Source organism: Condylostylus longicornis, unplaced genomic scaffold (genome assembly GCF_029603195.1).
Source record: "Condylostylus longicornis isolate FDR11 unplaced genomic scaffold, ASM2960319v2 ptg000081l, whole genome shotgun sequence".
NCBI classification, from domain to species: domain Eukaryota; kingdom Metazoa; phylum Arthropoda; class Insecta; order Diptera; family Dolichopodidae; genus Condylostylus; species Condylostylus longicornis.
In genome coordinates, this window is record NW_026578049.1 from 2,501,887 (window position 1) to 2,519,299 (window position 17,413).

The 17,413-nt window shown below is 22.6% G+C and overlaps 1 protein-coding gene across 1 annotated transcript; it reads left to right on the plus strand.

The window, feature by feature from the left end:
• The first annotated feature begins 9,690 nt into the window (after positions 1–9,690).
• On the plus strand, positions 9,691–13,621 carry LOC129613308 (uncharacterized). Its single transcript, XM_055527309.1, has 6 exons — positions 9,691–9,752; positions 11,563–11,687; positions 11,736–11,854; positions 11,919–12,591; positions 12,694–12,875; positions 13,553–13,621. The coding sequence occupies exons 1-6, from the start codon at positions 9,691–9,693 to the stop codon at positions 13,619–13,621; spliced, it is 1,230 nt and encodes a 409-aa protein (XP_055383284.1).
• Positions 13,622–17,413: the final 3,792 nt, after the last annotated feature.

Here is a 17,413-nt window from a genome sequence, read left to right on the forward strand (position 1 = left end):
GGTAAGGTTATATGTAGAGCAAGGAATAGAATTTTTTAACAAAAACTGAATACCAATATTACAATACTATGAACGTTATTAATTGTAGGGTGATTTTTAAAGGATTTGCTTGATTGTAGCTTTGCATTTTGAAAAACAGGCATGACCCGGTTCTAGGTGATTTATTGGGAAAGGTTCATTTTTAATAATGGTTTTGTATATATTTTAACTGGAACACTAATAAAATTAGTTAAGAACTTAGCAATTCTAGTTAATAAAAATCATGTTTCATAGTATTTTTGGTTAATAAAAAGAATAAGATTTTATATTACAATTGTCGTAATTTATACGTAGGAAATGTTGTTTTGTTATTGATGTGGAGATTATAACTAAATTTTAGACTTTCGCACAATCTAGATTTGATATTTAACTAGTTTACAATCCGTGTTATGCAAGAAATTTTACAATTGTAAAAGCTTGATAAATTGTTTTAATAGAGACTATTATGTGGAATATGCGGAAATATAATCCACCCAATATTCATATTTTTAATTAATTGTAATAAGATAATAGCTCTGTGTATAAGTTTAAGCCAAAATTCTATAGGAAAATATTCCATAATCTTTTTTAGCACTTTTCCAAAAAAATTTTGAAAAAAAGTGCTTATTAGTTTCACTCTGTCCGTCCGTCCGTCTGTACGTGTGTCTGTTTACAAAACTTCTACACCCTTGAAGATAGAAAGCTGAAATTTTATACGTACATAGATCTTTACTAGAAACTTATTTTCGTAGAACAAAATTTTTACCTATCTCCCCCCCTCTAGAAGTTATACTATAGTTAAACTTTAGAAAAACAAAATGGCAGTTAAAATTTACCGTTATCTAAAGTATTTTTTTTCCAAATTTTGATTTCGTTTTTCTTCTAGACCCCAGCCTGTAGAAGCTTGAAATTTTAGGGACTTTTAGACACTAACAAATAGTTCTTCATTTCGTTAGAAGAAAATTTTTTTCCATCTCCACCCCTCTCAAGTTATCGCCTCTTGAAATTTGTAAAATTTGAATTTTTGACACCTTATATTTCTGAAACTGCAAGCTTTTTCAAATTTCTATAAAAACAAAAAGCTAACGGTAAATTCCATGACATTAAAAAATATAATTATTTTTCTTAACTCACACAATTAACCCTTAAAATCGAGCATTATGTTAACCCCACTTTATATTAATTTTTGCTTTATTTAAAAGACTGCATAAATCGTTCATCCTAAATATATGCAATCCTAGAAATAGTTTTGTATATGAATGAAAATAATTTTAATAGTGTGATAGGTATACATAGACTGTATTTGAAAGCAGAATTTTCACTTGTTGAATGGAAAAGTGCTACAATACAAACCATTGGTTTGACCCAACTTTATTTATTTTTTGATTTTAATATGGAAATTGTATAGAGAAAGGGATCTGAAACTTTTTTTGCTGTATGTTAAGGTCAAGAGAGGCTTTCATGACAAACGTATATTTGAATGAAAATTTTTTAAAACTTCTCTTTAATGAAATTTAATAGATATTGAAATTTTGACGCTAATGTATGGTTTTCAAATAAAGTGATATGTTGAAAGGAGCATCTAAATGGTAATGAAAATCCAATGGTTTTAAACGCTGTCATAGCTTTGTGGGAGGTGATGTTCAATATGTTGATATCATGGAGTAAGATTAATACTATTTTCAAGCTTTTCCCGCAATTTCCAAACTAAATTTGTTAAATTTAAAATATTGAAAATACTGCCTGTAACATATATGGATATCAAAATAAAATTTTTAGTATATCTGAAATCAATTGTAATTCTACATTATAATGTGTTCCTTGGTCCGCAGACAATAGAATGTTTATCCCTGGTGTATTTTACTGTTTTTTTTTTTGTGCTCAAAATTAGTACCGTCAGATAATAATTTAAAAATGTTTTCATAAGCTATATGATGAGAGTTACTTGTGGTGATATACATTAATGTAAATATTGTGTAAATATATGTAAATAATGCATATTATATGAATGCAGTATGATATTCATGTAACGCTCTTATTTGAAAGCTAAATACTCTAATATGTATTGTCACCTTTATTTCACTAATCACCATTATCCATTAAAATAATCAAATATAGATTTTTTGGTTAGATATTATTTAATTGGTTTATTGGGTAATAATTATTTTTGAACTATATATTGCACGGATCCCACTAATATTATTTAATATATTATATACAATTGAAATATTTAAGTTTTTTTTTATGAGAATATGAAAATATAGCTACTTCTTTTATATTTTATTCTGAATTTAGAATAATATTATTTATAGTCGAGGTAAATTTATAGTTTATCACAAGGCTCGAGCTAACGAATAAGTATAATTTATATTAAAATAAATCATATAGCTTATATTAAATTAAACTATGGGTCTGTAATAATTATCATAAACAAAATATATCTAGTTTGAATTTTCAATAAAACTCAGACCTTTTAAATAAATTATAATAATTCCATTGAAGTATTAATTCTAAAAAATAATTATTTTTGGTTATCAAAATTAGTTCGTAATAAATGTGTATGTGTTTTTGTATTTAAGGAAGTTTGAATTTTATATAATGAACTATATATTATAAGGTAAAGCAATACCATATTTCAATCCTATTTAGAAATTTATATATAATTAAGTCGAATTAAGAAATTTAATGCAATACAGAACTTAAGGGAAATGTATGTGTTCTCTAGGTATTTTTCGATCCGTCCGCCCCTCTGTCATTTTAACTAAATTTTCCACTTTTAAATGTATAAGATACCTTATGAATACTTATAAAATCATATAGATATCGTAAAATCATAAAAATAATTTTTTTTTTGACAAATTATTGTTAGGAAATGACAAAGATTTTTTAAATTCCGCAAACACAAAAAAATAGCAATTTGCTTTTTCAATCGTGAACATAGACTTACTTATATAAGCAATTATTAACATATCAAATTTGCTATTGAAATTTGCTATTATCTTAAAATCGTCTTTTTGTTAAAATTTTGACATTTCTTTTTTCTCTTTAACCTTCATCACATTTATGAATAATTTTTTTCAAAATGTTCTTCTTACTTCCTTTTTTTTTTTTTAATATTAATTCTTCTTACATCTTATTGTTTCGAAGCTGTAGGCTTTTTCAAATTTTCATAAAGGTAAATACCTGGTCATCAATAAAATATTATTATTTATCTCAGTGAACTTGATTATTTGCCGAATTCGTTCATTAATATGTTAAAATTTTCTTAAATTATTTTTTCATCCGAAATGTATGGAATAATTATGAAACATGTGTGCTAATAAAAATCATTTAAGTAGACACTAGTTCATGCGTGCTTTACAAATTATTTAATTTTATCTGAATTTAGTGATAGTAAGAAATTGAAAACTTATTTATTTTATTAATTATAATTTTTACTAAATTTAGCTTGTAGAAGGATTTATGAAAATCAATTTGATACGATTATTTTTGAATTTTATATTTAGAATTTCTTATATTTTTTTTTTTTTAAATTATTCAACATTATCAATTTTTTTGCATAATTTTTAAGTAAGTTAATCATTTTCTAAATAAAATACGTACATATTACAGTTATAATAATGTGCTCTTCCACCATTATTTGAATGGTAATGCGTGTTTAATGATGTTCTTATGACGAAATACTGTAATACATTTAATATATTTTTAACGTATGTATATAAGTATATAAGATGTGTAATATGTTCTTAAAGAACATTTTAACATTTTAAATGAATGCGATAAATTTCAAATATTAATTTCTTATATCATCATAAAATTTTCTTTTTCTCTCACTTTTCTTATTCCATTTATCCGCCTTCTTTTTAAAACCTACATAATAATATATTTTCTTATTTTTCTTTTTATTTTCTTATACTTTTTTTTCTTGTTGTTCTTGTGTTGATTAATTATATCCTTATCCTTATATAATTATGTAGATATCATGAAATTATTTTATGTAAATACAGCAAATTTATAAAATGAGAATATAATATATAATAAATGTTTATGTGTATATGTGTCTGCCCTTGAATCTAAATATTACTTAACATCTCATTAGTGTACAATCGAATAAATTTATTATTTTTTTTTTTGCTCTTTTCTTTGAGGATCTTAAATACGAGAATGTTTCCCATTGGAATAATATTGAAACTCTTTTTTTTTTTTTTTTATTATACATACATGTATATGTATATATATATATATAGTTATGTATATTTTCTTTATTTTTATATTATTAATCTTATAGTATGGAAATTTTTTTCATATTACATTGAATATATGCTTGAGTATTATTGTTGTATGTTTGTGCAACAACTTTAAATTTAATTTTATATTGTTTAAAAATAACATTTAAATTTAGAATATAATAAAAATCGTTTGCCATTTATAATGCAAGAAATTTTAAGAAATGTTTAAAAAAAAAAAAAGCAAAAATATTAAGCTCTATGTGCTGTAAGTACCTCCTTGTAACAGTTTAAATTTAAAAACGAAAATTCATTGTCTCTTATATGTAAGGTGGTTTTATTAACAATGCAATTTTATACGTACGGCATGGTTTATTTAAAAAAATTTTTACTAAAAATGTAAATGTTAAAGGTTAACAAGTCCCCAGACACATTTTTTTTTAGAAAATTTTTCGAAACTCCTGTTATAATCGCATATTTTTAAAATTTTAATTTTCTATTTGAAAGAAAATGAAAGGCTGACCAAGATACTTTGAATGAACTATTCAAGAGATGTAATCTATTTGTTGATTTTGTATATTTCAAAATCTTTTATTGGCATGGCAGTATATTTTGATTTTGTACCTATTTTAATCTTTTTAATTATTTCATCGCAATAAATGGACAGATTTCTAATTTTTGTTTTAATAAAATTCCTTCTAAGTTGCTTATGGTTCAGAACAAGCCATAAAACGTGATGTTAAAAGAAGATGATGCTAAAACATTCTAGAGATGTTAAAACATTCTAGAGTAAAACTTATCATTTTCAATAATGTAAATAACTTTCTCAGCGTGCTAAAGAGGTACAATGTAACAAAGGTTTATAATATAGCACTCTTTATAGAATAACCCTCTGTTGTACATTTTCCGAATATTCCATATTATTTATCAGCAATTTATTGTATATTATGTGATTTTATATACAAGTATCTTAAAGTTGTTATACGATTAAATTTAAAATTTTTTTTTATTATTTTTTCTCTTTTATGTCATTATTATTAGAGATTCTTTGCATATAAATATTTCAGTAAAATATGCACAACATATTCATTCATCTTAAAGATATAAGTATCTTATTAATATATTTAATTTTTTATCTAAATATACATATATTTATGGTTATCTCTTCTGTTTTTTATATTTTCCTCTTAACGCCTATTACATACAAAAATTCATTCATTATATTGCATAGACATACAAATTTAATATGAAAGATGATGCTATTAAGTTATCAAAAGTCGTTCTAACATGATTAACTTGGAGTATATGCAAAAAATAAAAAAAAAAAAACCAAGAAAAATCTAATTTTTTTTTTATTCATTAATTACAACTAAATATGTGTGTGTCGGTACTTAAAGTACATACATAAGAATTCAAATTATAAGAAGACAAAAGTGTATTAGAAGGAAATTTTTAATCGTAAATTCAATTGTATGGTTTCTACCAAAATATTTATGTTGTAATTTGTTCTCAATTTGTTAAGAAAACAATGTTTAGCTTCACATTTTTGACCCAATTCAAATTTTATTATGTTTAGATTTTTGGAATAATTTTTAAGATTTTTTGTTTTAAATATTTTTTTTAAATTATGAATTTAAAATTATTAGATTTTCGAATAACTTTAGATTTTTATAAATTTTATAAAATTATAAAAGGATTGAACAAAATTTTATTTCATATAAAATTAGCTAACTATTTTTATTTTCAAATTTATTGCAAAAAAACCCCCGAAATATATGCAATTTTTCATAATTCATTTAAATTTTAAATATTTTGTATAAATTGTTTAAGCTAGCTAGAATTTCATTAATTAAAGAAAAATATTATCTGATTTAAGTTGTGACAGACGAAATAATAAAGTTTCGTGCTTTACTACAGATTATATTCTTCTATTTAAATTATTTTTCAACAATAGACTATCATTATGAGAATTTGCTTAACAAATAAATTATAATGTCTTATTTTAAAATAGAATTACATAATAAAGGTATATATATTAATATTATATGATAAAAGATATAGATATGTATGTACATAATTTGGGATGAAACAAGTGGTCGTATATGTCACATTTGATTCATTCATTACATAAGAATTTTAACCCACAAGTCATTCATTATTCTCAAGTATATATGTAGATTCTATATTATCGTATGTAACATATTTTATCTTATATATGTATGTATATTATAATAAATTAAGATTAAATATAAAAAAGTTTGCTTACTTGGACAAAAATATTGGTTAGCCTCTTCTTAAATATTTTTCTTGTTTGAATACACTGCATAGGATTAATTAGATTTATATATATTAAGGTATATAATATAAAAATATATTAATTATTTGAAATATAATCATGTATATGGAAATGAATTAAATATTATATAAAGATATTTTAAATATTTTTAAATTATTTAATTTTAAATTGTGTTTAGAATAGCAGAAAATAATTTTAAGAAAAATCTCAAATTGTACTTGTACGTACCTATATTTATTTTCTTGTCTATGGTTTAAATAAAAGAAAAATCTTAAACAAAAAAACTGAATAAAAATAAAATATCATTTTTTTTTTAATACGACTGGCAGCCTTGATAAAATATTTGCATTTTGTAATATGAATTTTATTTATAAATTTCATAAAATAATTTAAGAATTTTTTTAATATAAAATAATTTAAGAAATTTTGTTAATAAAATTTAAAAAGTTAATTACATACATTGGATATTTACATTAAAGATCAGTAACACACATTATTTACAATATTACATAATAAACTTATTTCAACACTATTATGAGAGCAATGCCAATAATTACATTCATATTGCATTTTCGAATAGACTTAAATCATGAAAAGTTACCAACAGCAATTTGTGAGTTAAAGAAATTTATTATCAGTATTTAATGTTGATTATATTGATTATAATTTCTGTATAATATTTTCTAAAATTAAATTTTTATAATTATAAAATACATTTTAACGCATAATATGCGAACTACTCTATTCAAATGATAGCATTTGCGTAAATAACATGCAAATACTAAATTGAAATTTTATTAATTAATTGCTCTATGTATTTTACGAAATATAAATCTTAAGTGGCAGAAAAATTCCTTTTCTTATATTATGAGAGGTGGTAATAAAAATATATAAAAGAGTTTCTAAGAAATTGTGTTCAAGGCATATATAAGAGGTTATCGATACCGTATACGATACTATATTATACTCGATGAAACGAGTTTTAGTAACGGCATTACGCACTTTTAATAATTATTTTGATGAGCATATTTTTTTGCCTATACAATTTTTAAGTATAATTTGAAAGAGAATAATTTGCATTAAAAACACTGTTGAAAATTTTTTATTCAAGTTCCAATTATCGTACTATTAAATATATCATTATTATAACTATATTATTACTGTTACAGCCAAAAAATTGAAAGAGCTATATTGGAATTAAACGTTTCCTCCGGTATACTGCAGGCATCTCATGAATTAAATGTCATTTAAAATGCATTTAGCAGATTTGATTTTAAGTTCTTATTTTCGTTACATAACATGACAATGAGTTTTAGAAAAAAAAAATACTTATCGCAATTTGTACAATTTAAAATTAATTTAATAAAAAAATATTGAAATGTGAAATATTAAGAATTGTCGTCTTAAATATTTGAGTTTTCAAATCGCAAATACAGATGTCGCATCTGTTTTAAGTTCATTGTTAATTGTTTCAAATTGGCGGGGTATATTTTTTGAGTTACCGAAGCTTGTTACTCGTACTTTATCTTTCTTGTCTCTTCTTTTAAAAACAAATTAATTCAGTAAATGACAAACAAATTATTTTCTTTATATTGGGGAGCTAATTATTATTCGAAATGTTTAATAACTCTTTCTGTTAATTGCATACCAATACTTTGAAAATTTTTTAATAATTTTTAATTATTATCCTTTTTGTGATATAAATATGCTTTTATTCTTTGTAATAGAATGAGTTAAAGGAACTGAAAATAAATAATTATTTTCTGTTTCTTTTTTTTTTTTTCATTAATTTTTTTTAATATCAATGATTTTTTGTTATTTATTTTTATTTTGAATGTTAATTATCTTTGAAAGTTCAAAGATTGAGTATAAAGATTATTACGGGTACTCATTTAATCGGTTTGATTAAATAATTCAAAATATAGGCATCTTAAATTATTATAAAAATGTATAACATTTACATTTGAATCAAAATTCAGAATAGTTTTTGAATTGAATCTTATCTTTTTTTATGCAGAACTGAAAAAATTAATCTGTAAAGTCCAAATATTGTAAAAATATAAGAGCCATTTTATCGGAATAAACTATTCTTCAAAATTTTTTTAACTTAGGTTGGGATATGTGGAAAGTTATTATATAGATTTGGGATAAAAGTGCTGCACATAACTGAAAGGAGCTCGATAAATAAGTCTTATTTATATTGTTATACTACTGAAAAAGAAAAATAAAATTGCGAGCGTTTATGGTGAGAAGCTGTCAGAAGTTAATTTAATATATATATATATATATTTTTCTTCAATGTTATGTACTTAATTTGAATTTGAATTTACCATCTTCATTAATGTATATACATATATATCATTTAAATAATAACCTTTAAGTCAAATTAGCATATCAACACAAAAAAATGTTTCCATTATAAAGATTATTGGCTATCATAATAAAAGGAGTTTTAAAATAATTTCTTTTTATATTTAATTCTATTCAAAAACATAAAAACATCATTTAGAATAATATTCAAAAATAATTGTATACATTAAAATTTATACTATTAAAATAACACCTTTTAATTAATTTAATATCAGTATAATGTACGTGTATAAAATTATGCATTAAATATTATAACATTTTAAATAATTACATAATATATATTCACTATTTCTTTAAATTAAATTTAAACTTAATGTAGATTTCTTTAAAATCAAATATTCACAATTATAATTAAATATAAGGATACCTATATAAATAGTAGACGGATAAATATTATACAAATTTATATAAAAGGATTTTTCATATTTTAATAATTGAATATAGAAAATGTTATTTTGCATATTTAAATTTTTAATAAATTTTGCAATTCAGCAATATTTAATTAGATTGTCATCATCATTGAAATTAACATTAACAAAAACAAATTTAATAGATGATAATATCAAGATGACAGATTATCCAGGAATAATTAAACCAATTAAAGTGATTGTAGAAGATTTTTTAAATCAAACAACATCTAATTTATATATAATTAGTGGTTTTGAAAATATAAAAAGTGAAAATAATGAATTTGATGTTATAAATAATATTTTGATTTCATTAGAATTTATTACAGTACGTATTGACACATTAGAAAATTTCAAAGAAATTTCATATAATATGGATGAGGATTTTTCACATAATTTAATTTTAATTGCAATTGATTCATTTGATGTATTTCGGTAAATATTTTTAATATTATTGTAATTATATAAAAAGATAATAATTTTAATATTTAATTTATTATTGAATCGTTAATTTATTAATATTGATAAAGAATATTATTATTAATAGAAATTATATCAATATATTTAATTATGTATAAATACAGTAAAAGAGTGTACGTGCAATTTTATTCGAACGTCCGAAACTATGCTCATTCAGATCACTTTAAAATTTTGATATTCTGTTTCATACTTTAAATGTCTTTCAGTTAAATCTATATAAAATATTCAGGACTTACATTACAAAAATGTTCAAAAATTCAATGTGTTCAGTCGAAATTTACAATTCAAAAAAATGTTCAGTCTAAATAGTAATAGCACTGTAATACAACCGGTGGTATATGCAATTGAACTGTGTTTGAGAAAAATTGCAACATACCGTAGGTATTGTATTAGAAATGTATAATATTTTCTACTGCATCAGCCTATGTCCTATATGAAGGGTTCATTGAGAGTAGTATTGAGTAGTAGAATATACGTGTAAACATATATTCAATACGGATAATGATTTTAGATTTTAATTTGGAGAATAAATGTTTTGCGAATATCCTTGTTATTCAAACTTGTAAATTATAGTTTTTGTTCTTATTTAATATAGGATTTGTATACCAAACAACATTATATTTACAAATCACTTTAAACTACTATCTGCTATTACAGAGTTGTTTTGAGTGTTATGTACAAAACTTTAGTCTAGCTTTTCGCAAAACTTGCTTATTTGAATAGGAGTATTCAAAAATTTAAATTTCAAGTTTCGAAGTAAATATGCATAATTACTCGTCTCAGCTGCCGATTTTTATATGGAGTGGTGTAGTTTAGCTGCTATCAACTTGCAGTGCTATTTGTTTAGTAAAGTGCAATAAACGTTTAAACAGCTTGCAAAAACTATGCATAATATTTAAAACAGCCTATAATTAATATTTTTATCTGATCATTGGTGCAGTGGTTATGGCACCGGCCCTTTAACCGAAGGGTCTCGGGTTCAAACCCCGGTCAGGTCACTATAAAAATTATATTCAATATTATATAACTTAATATGCAATACTAATAAATATTAAACAAGTAATTTTCAAATATTCATAATATTCGATACTAAAAACTAAGAAAAATAAACAGTAAATATTAATAACCTCAAATAATTAATATAAATAAAACTACGGCAGGCTAGTCACCTACCTAGCTAACTCTCTATGACTATAGAAACTAGGGCATGATAGATATCATGCACTAGCCCTATACTCCTCCTAGGAGTGAAGAAGGAAAAAAAAAAAAAAAAAAAAAAAAAAAAAAATTAATATTTTAATTAAAAATTTATTAAAATTTCTAAATTAAAAGTTATAATTTCTTGATATTCAAAATATTGCTTTTATATTTAATTTTTTTTGAAATTTAAAGCAGAACGAATAGAACACTTTCCAAATAAAATTTTAAAAATACCGACCCACATCCTCTATCGCATCTGATTAAATTATTTTAGTTATTTAAAATTTATAACAAAATTTCTTACATCTTTTTTTTTTTCTTTCAGTAAAATTAATACGAAAATTCTCAGCAAATACAGTTATGATTCATATTTTTTAATTTATTTTCGTAATTTGCATTCTCATTATTATAATGAAATTGTTAGAATATTGGAAAATTTTAATAATATGAATATTATTAATGTTAATATTATTATGGAACCATTGGAGAATGATATTTTAATTTATACATTTTTTCCCTACACAAAATTTTATTGTGAACGTGTGTTCCCTATTATTATTAACAGATATAATGGTGAACGATTCTTATTTAATGAAACTTCAATAAAGAAAACTTTTCCAATTAAAGCAATGAATATGCATCAATGTAAAATAAGAATTTTCTTGGCAAATGATCCACCATATTTATTTATAAAAAAATCTATAAATGGAAATAATATTACTATAAAAGGATTTGAAGGAGAAATTATAAAACAAATATCAAAAGCATTAAATTTTGAAATAGAACCATTCATTTTAGAAGATAATGTTAAAAGTTATGTTTTTGCAAATGATACAACAACAGGAGCTTTTAAAATTGTAAGTCATTCCTTATTCCGAAATTATTATTATTATTTATATTTTTATTATTTTCTTTATATAGCTGCAGGATGGTGATATTCAAATTGCAATTGGACGACTACATTTGGGACGATCTCGTTCAAAATATTTTTCATTTAGTCATTCATATTATGCATCATCTTTAGTATTAATAATACAAGCTGGAGAAAAATATTCATCAATTGAAAGACTTCAATTTCCATTCACACTTAATACATGGTTAACATTAATTTCAATGATAATCATTGGGATTCTTATAATAATAATAATAGAAAGACGTAAAATTAAAATTCGAAATTTTGTTTTTGGTCATAAAAATCAAATACCAATTTTAAATATGTTAAGTTCATTTTTAGGTGGAATTGTAATACCACAGCCTCGTTTTAATTTCGCTCGTTCAATATTAATATTTTGGATATGTACAAGTTTTGTTTTAAGAAATGCTTATCAAGCAGCACTTTATAATTTCATTAGAATGGATCAAATGAAAACTATACCATTAACAATTAATGAAGTTTTATATAAAAATTATAAAATTTATGCATCAACATCCGTTCAAGATATGCTAGTTAAAGTACCATATATAAAATATTATACAAATATTTTGAATGTATCCGAATTAGAAACTTTTCAAGAATTGCTTATAAATGACGATGATTATGAAGATGATCATGATGATGATGATAATTATATTCATATTGCAATATTATGCCCACGTGAATATTTTAGTTATTTTAAAAAGGAATATAAGAATATTATTAGTAATTTAGTTGAAGTACCAGAAAAAGTTTTAACAAATAATTTGTGTATATATTTAGAAAAAAATTCATTTTTAAAAAGAGCTATTGATTATGAAGTTCAAAAATATATGTATATGGGCTTTATAAAAAAATGGGAAGAGTTATATGTTGATTTAAGAAGTGATTATGATCGTAACAGTAAATTACAGAAACAAAAACCATTACGAATTGACCAGTTGATTGGAATTTTTCAACTTTATGCAATACTTTTGATTTTTGCATTATTTATATTTTTTTTAGAATATTTAACTTTTAAGTTTAAAATTTTAGTAATTCATTTTTTTTTGAATTGTAATTATAATCATTGTGTGTAGTAATTTTGTCAGTATTTTGTCTGCTATTTTGTTTTTATTGCAAAGAAATCAAGTAACTTTTAAATAATTAATTAATCAAGGCTTTAATAAAACAAACTATATATTTATATATTAATGTAAATATAGCCATTTACATGTTTATAACTTTTGATTGAGGACTTTTTAAAAATAGGTACTGTGCTGTTCCGGGTATGTGTTCCTGAGAGGAATCCTAATAAAACAAAGAATTCTATTGTGAACTAGTTTTAATATTTTATAAAATAAAAGTAAGTTACAATAGGCGGCTATTATAATACCTTTGATAAAAGTAAAACTAGGTTTTTAATATTATATGCTTTGTTTACATCATCAGGTAGTTGTAGTTAAGAAAGCTTGTTAATTATTTTAATTAAATTATTATGTGTAGTGTACTCTTACATTTAATAACACAACAATTATTAAATTTATTTTTCTCTGAAATCTCAAGTCAAAATACTTCAATTTTTTTTTGTTTGTATTATAATTTTTGTTCACATTTACAAGTATAATTTTATAAACTGATTTTAAATATTTATCAATATCAGTATCACCAATTATCATCAATATCATCACCAACATCATCATCAATAATAACTTTATCTTTGTCCTTTTAGAAAACTAATGATGACAGAATGTAAGAAAGAAAACAAAAGGAAAAAAAAATAAAACAAAACCAAGAAAAATAATTTTAAATACAAACAAGAATAAAGAAAAACTGTTGAAAATAACAAACAAACAAACAATAAGATAAGAATAAAAACGCAAGACAACACAAACCAACACAACGCATATTTTTATTCTATTCTATTCAACAAAATAATAATAAATTCCTCTCTGAATTAATTTTTAAGAGATGCTAATGAATCTCTTTTTATTGAGAGCCATCATAGCATGAAAATTTTATCTACATATAAAATTTTATTATGTTTGTATGTATTTATGTACATATTTTTAAATTTCCTATTTTATAATGCAAAAGGAAGTGTTCCGGATGCATTGTACAATTATAACATTGTTCAGTATAAGAAATATGTATGTATACTTGTATATGTTTTATTGGATTTGTTATAATAGAATATTTGTGTACTTTAAGATGAGTATTTACAAAAAGAGCTATGTAATATTGAAATATGGCAAGAAGCGATGACATATGACAGATATTACAATCAGTAGCGTGCCATACATTGAATTAATCATACTCAGATTATATGAAATATCTCGGGGAAATTATAAGAGTAACTTCCATTTTGCCAATAATTTACAATGCTATTATAATTCGGAATACCTTATAAATTGCGTATATATGAAAATTTCTTTATATTTTGAAGCTAAATTTACATATTATAATATATTTATAAACAGTATATGCATATTTTATAGTTTAAAAATATTAAATAATATTTTAGACATTCTTATGCTAGTACAAATCTTGATATAGGCACACTTTGTAAAGGAACCCGTTATAATATGCAGGATACTTTAATTTTTGACCTGCATATAGACAAATAAAATCTGAATAGTAGTCTACTGTACATTCTACAGTCTAAAAAGCATTACTGGCATTTAGATGTAATATATAGTTAAAATTGAAATGGGTGTATGCGAAGACTATAATAATTCTAGTGATAGCCAGGATAGTTCCATTGCCCACACCTCTATAAAAATTTAAAATATATAATCTATAAGGATTGCCCTTCATGTAATGTTATACACATAAACAATTTTTTAAATTAGTTTAAGAAAAATTTCTATATAATTGCATATATAATTTTCTGTATATCAATAAATGTGGTAAAATAATTTTGTCTTTTAGTCAAAATGTGATAAGAAATTTACTGAGTTTTCGATTCCGGCCTTGTATTTAAATTAGAAAGTATATCACTTTTAAGATTTGTTTATTTTGTCATTAGAAACAAGTTATTTTTGGAATTATTTTAAAAACCAAACTTTTATTTAAACGAATAACATCAAAATTTTTTTTATTTTTATTCAATATTTTTTTATTTTCTTAAACTATATTATGCAAATTTTGTTTTAAACGACTGCTAAATATGAGTTTACAAAATTAATTTCGATAATTTTGCACTACTGTTAGCATTTCTGTTCTGTTTATTTTTGTGTATTGTAGTTTTTTAGTTACAAGAAGGTCTCCATATTCTCCCAAACTTAGTCTCCATATTTGTTCCAAACCATATGTAAAAAAATTTAAATCAAATTAATTTTTTATAATTATAAAACTCCAAAATATTATAAGAGAAAATATTTTCATTTACGTAATTTTGATTCAAAGCGAAAACTTCATTAATAAAACACATAAAAAGAACAGGCAGTAATATCATTTTTATAAGTTGTAAGTTTAAGATTCAACAAAATAAATCACAATACGGCGAACTATAACTCTCAAGAAGCATACAATAAATTCACATCACTCTCTCTTATGTTTGAGTGAAAAGTTGAAACAGATTTTTGGAAATTACTTATTTGTTTGTTTGTATAATTATTTTAGATATGCATGCATGCATTTAGGTTATCTAATGCATAAAATTGCACACATTTCTTGTATTAAATAAGAATATTTTATAAATTACATATATATAGAATAATTAAACAATAGAAAGGAACCGTTTTCTTTTACTTTTTGTTAACGATAGAAAACTTAATGAATATTATTAGGCTTTCTTTGTATAAAAATTTAATAATATAAAGCAAAAAGGAATAAAGGATTTTTTATAAAAAATGTAAAAAACAAAAATATGTTAATAATGGAAAGGGGAGGGTAGGCGTAAGAGCTAATATTTGAATTTTAACTAAAAATGAGTTGGTGTTCCTTTTAAAAATTGTACATGATATTCTTTAAAATGAATTATGGAAATTATTTTTAAATTACTTTATCTTTTAAGCAAAATCTAAAACAATTTATATACCTTTTAACGGTAGCTGTACTTACAGCTCTCATACAGTCTCAAAAAGCTATATGTGAGGAATAAATTGACAAATAATAAAATCATATATTTTTGCCTATTTTAATGCTGTTGAAAAAAAAAGTCCCACTCAGGTTCTCTATTAAGTAACATCATCTTTTGTCTCTATCATATCGTGAGGTATGCACATGTTTTTATTTAGATTTCGTTTTCGCCCACATAGTATTCATTTGTAAGAAAAGGCGGCTAAAACATTAAATCGAGTTATAAGATAGCTTGACGGTCAGTCAATATGCATTTTTTATAAAATATTAAAACTTTCCTATTCAAAAAATATTGGATGCGCTATTGCATTATAAAAACTACATTTCGTATACAATTGCAATTACGGTATTATATAATTATATTAAATGTAAGCATACATATATATATATATATATATATATATATATATATATACATGTTATGTATAATATAGTTTTGTTTATAATGCTATACGTTTTTATATTCATTGTATAATGTCATTTAGCTCAGGTTATAAACTTATTGTGCAAATGTATGATTTACATATACAAAAGAGAAAGAATTTTTAGGAATTCTACATAAAATGTAATATTGTGTTCGATCAGTTTTTAGTCTCATATTATAGATATGATCAAATATGTACATACATTTTTATTTGAATACATTGTGAATTATACAATTCATATTATCTATTAAATTTGGATAAATCCACATAAATAGTGTAGATAAATACAGTTATAAGTTCATTTGTTTATGTAAAAGAAATTCCTATGAAATAAAGATATTAAGGTATCTTGTATAATTAAAATTATTAAATAATTATTAATAACCCTGTTGTATAATTGGCATATGTGTATATATGTTGTATATTTGGCATATAATAAAGGAATTTTCAAACAATTTAATTATATATATTTAAGTAAAAATCAATACATATGCTGTATAACTTTAAGTATAGCACTCTTGATAGGAATTAAAGATTAAAAGTGAAAGTATAATTATAATAATTAAGTTTTAAAATACTTACTTAATTATTGCATTTCAAATTCAAATCTTAAAACTTATCATTTTTACAAAATGTCTTCGTTAGTCTATACCTACATTAGATTTGGTTTTTTAATTTTAATTACAATTTAATACACACTATCAAAAATTTATATGCAAAAGAGCAATGTTATTTCATGAACAAGTAAAACTATTTTTACAGAATAAAATTTTTGCACTTATTTTGAGTGATTTTACATTTGATATTCGCAAAATGCAAAGTTTCTATCATATTGCATTAAATTGATAATAATATTGTATTTATTGAGACCTTCATTCGTAAGAATTATTAAAAAAATATGTATATATATGTTTCTATTATCAGAATTCTTAGAACTTGGCCAGTGATAACATAACTAAAGGTCAGAATACTTTAGAAACTATGAATGAAAAAAAAATGAATAACCTATTATAGTT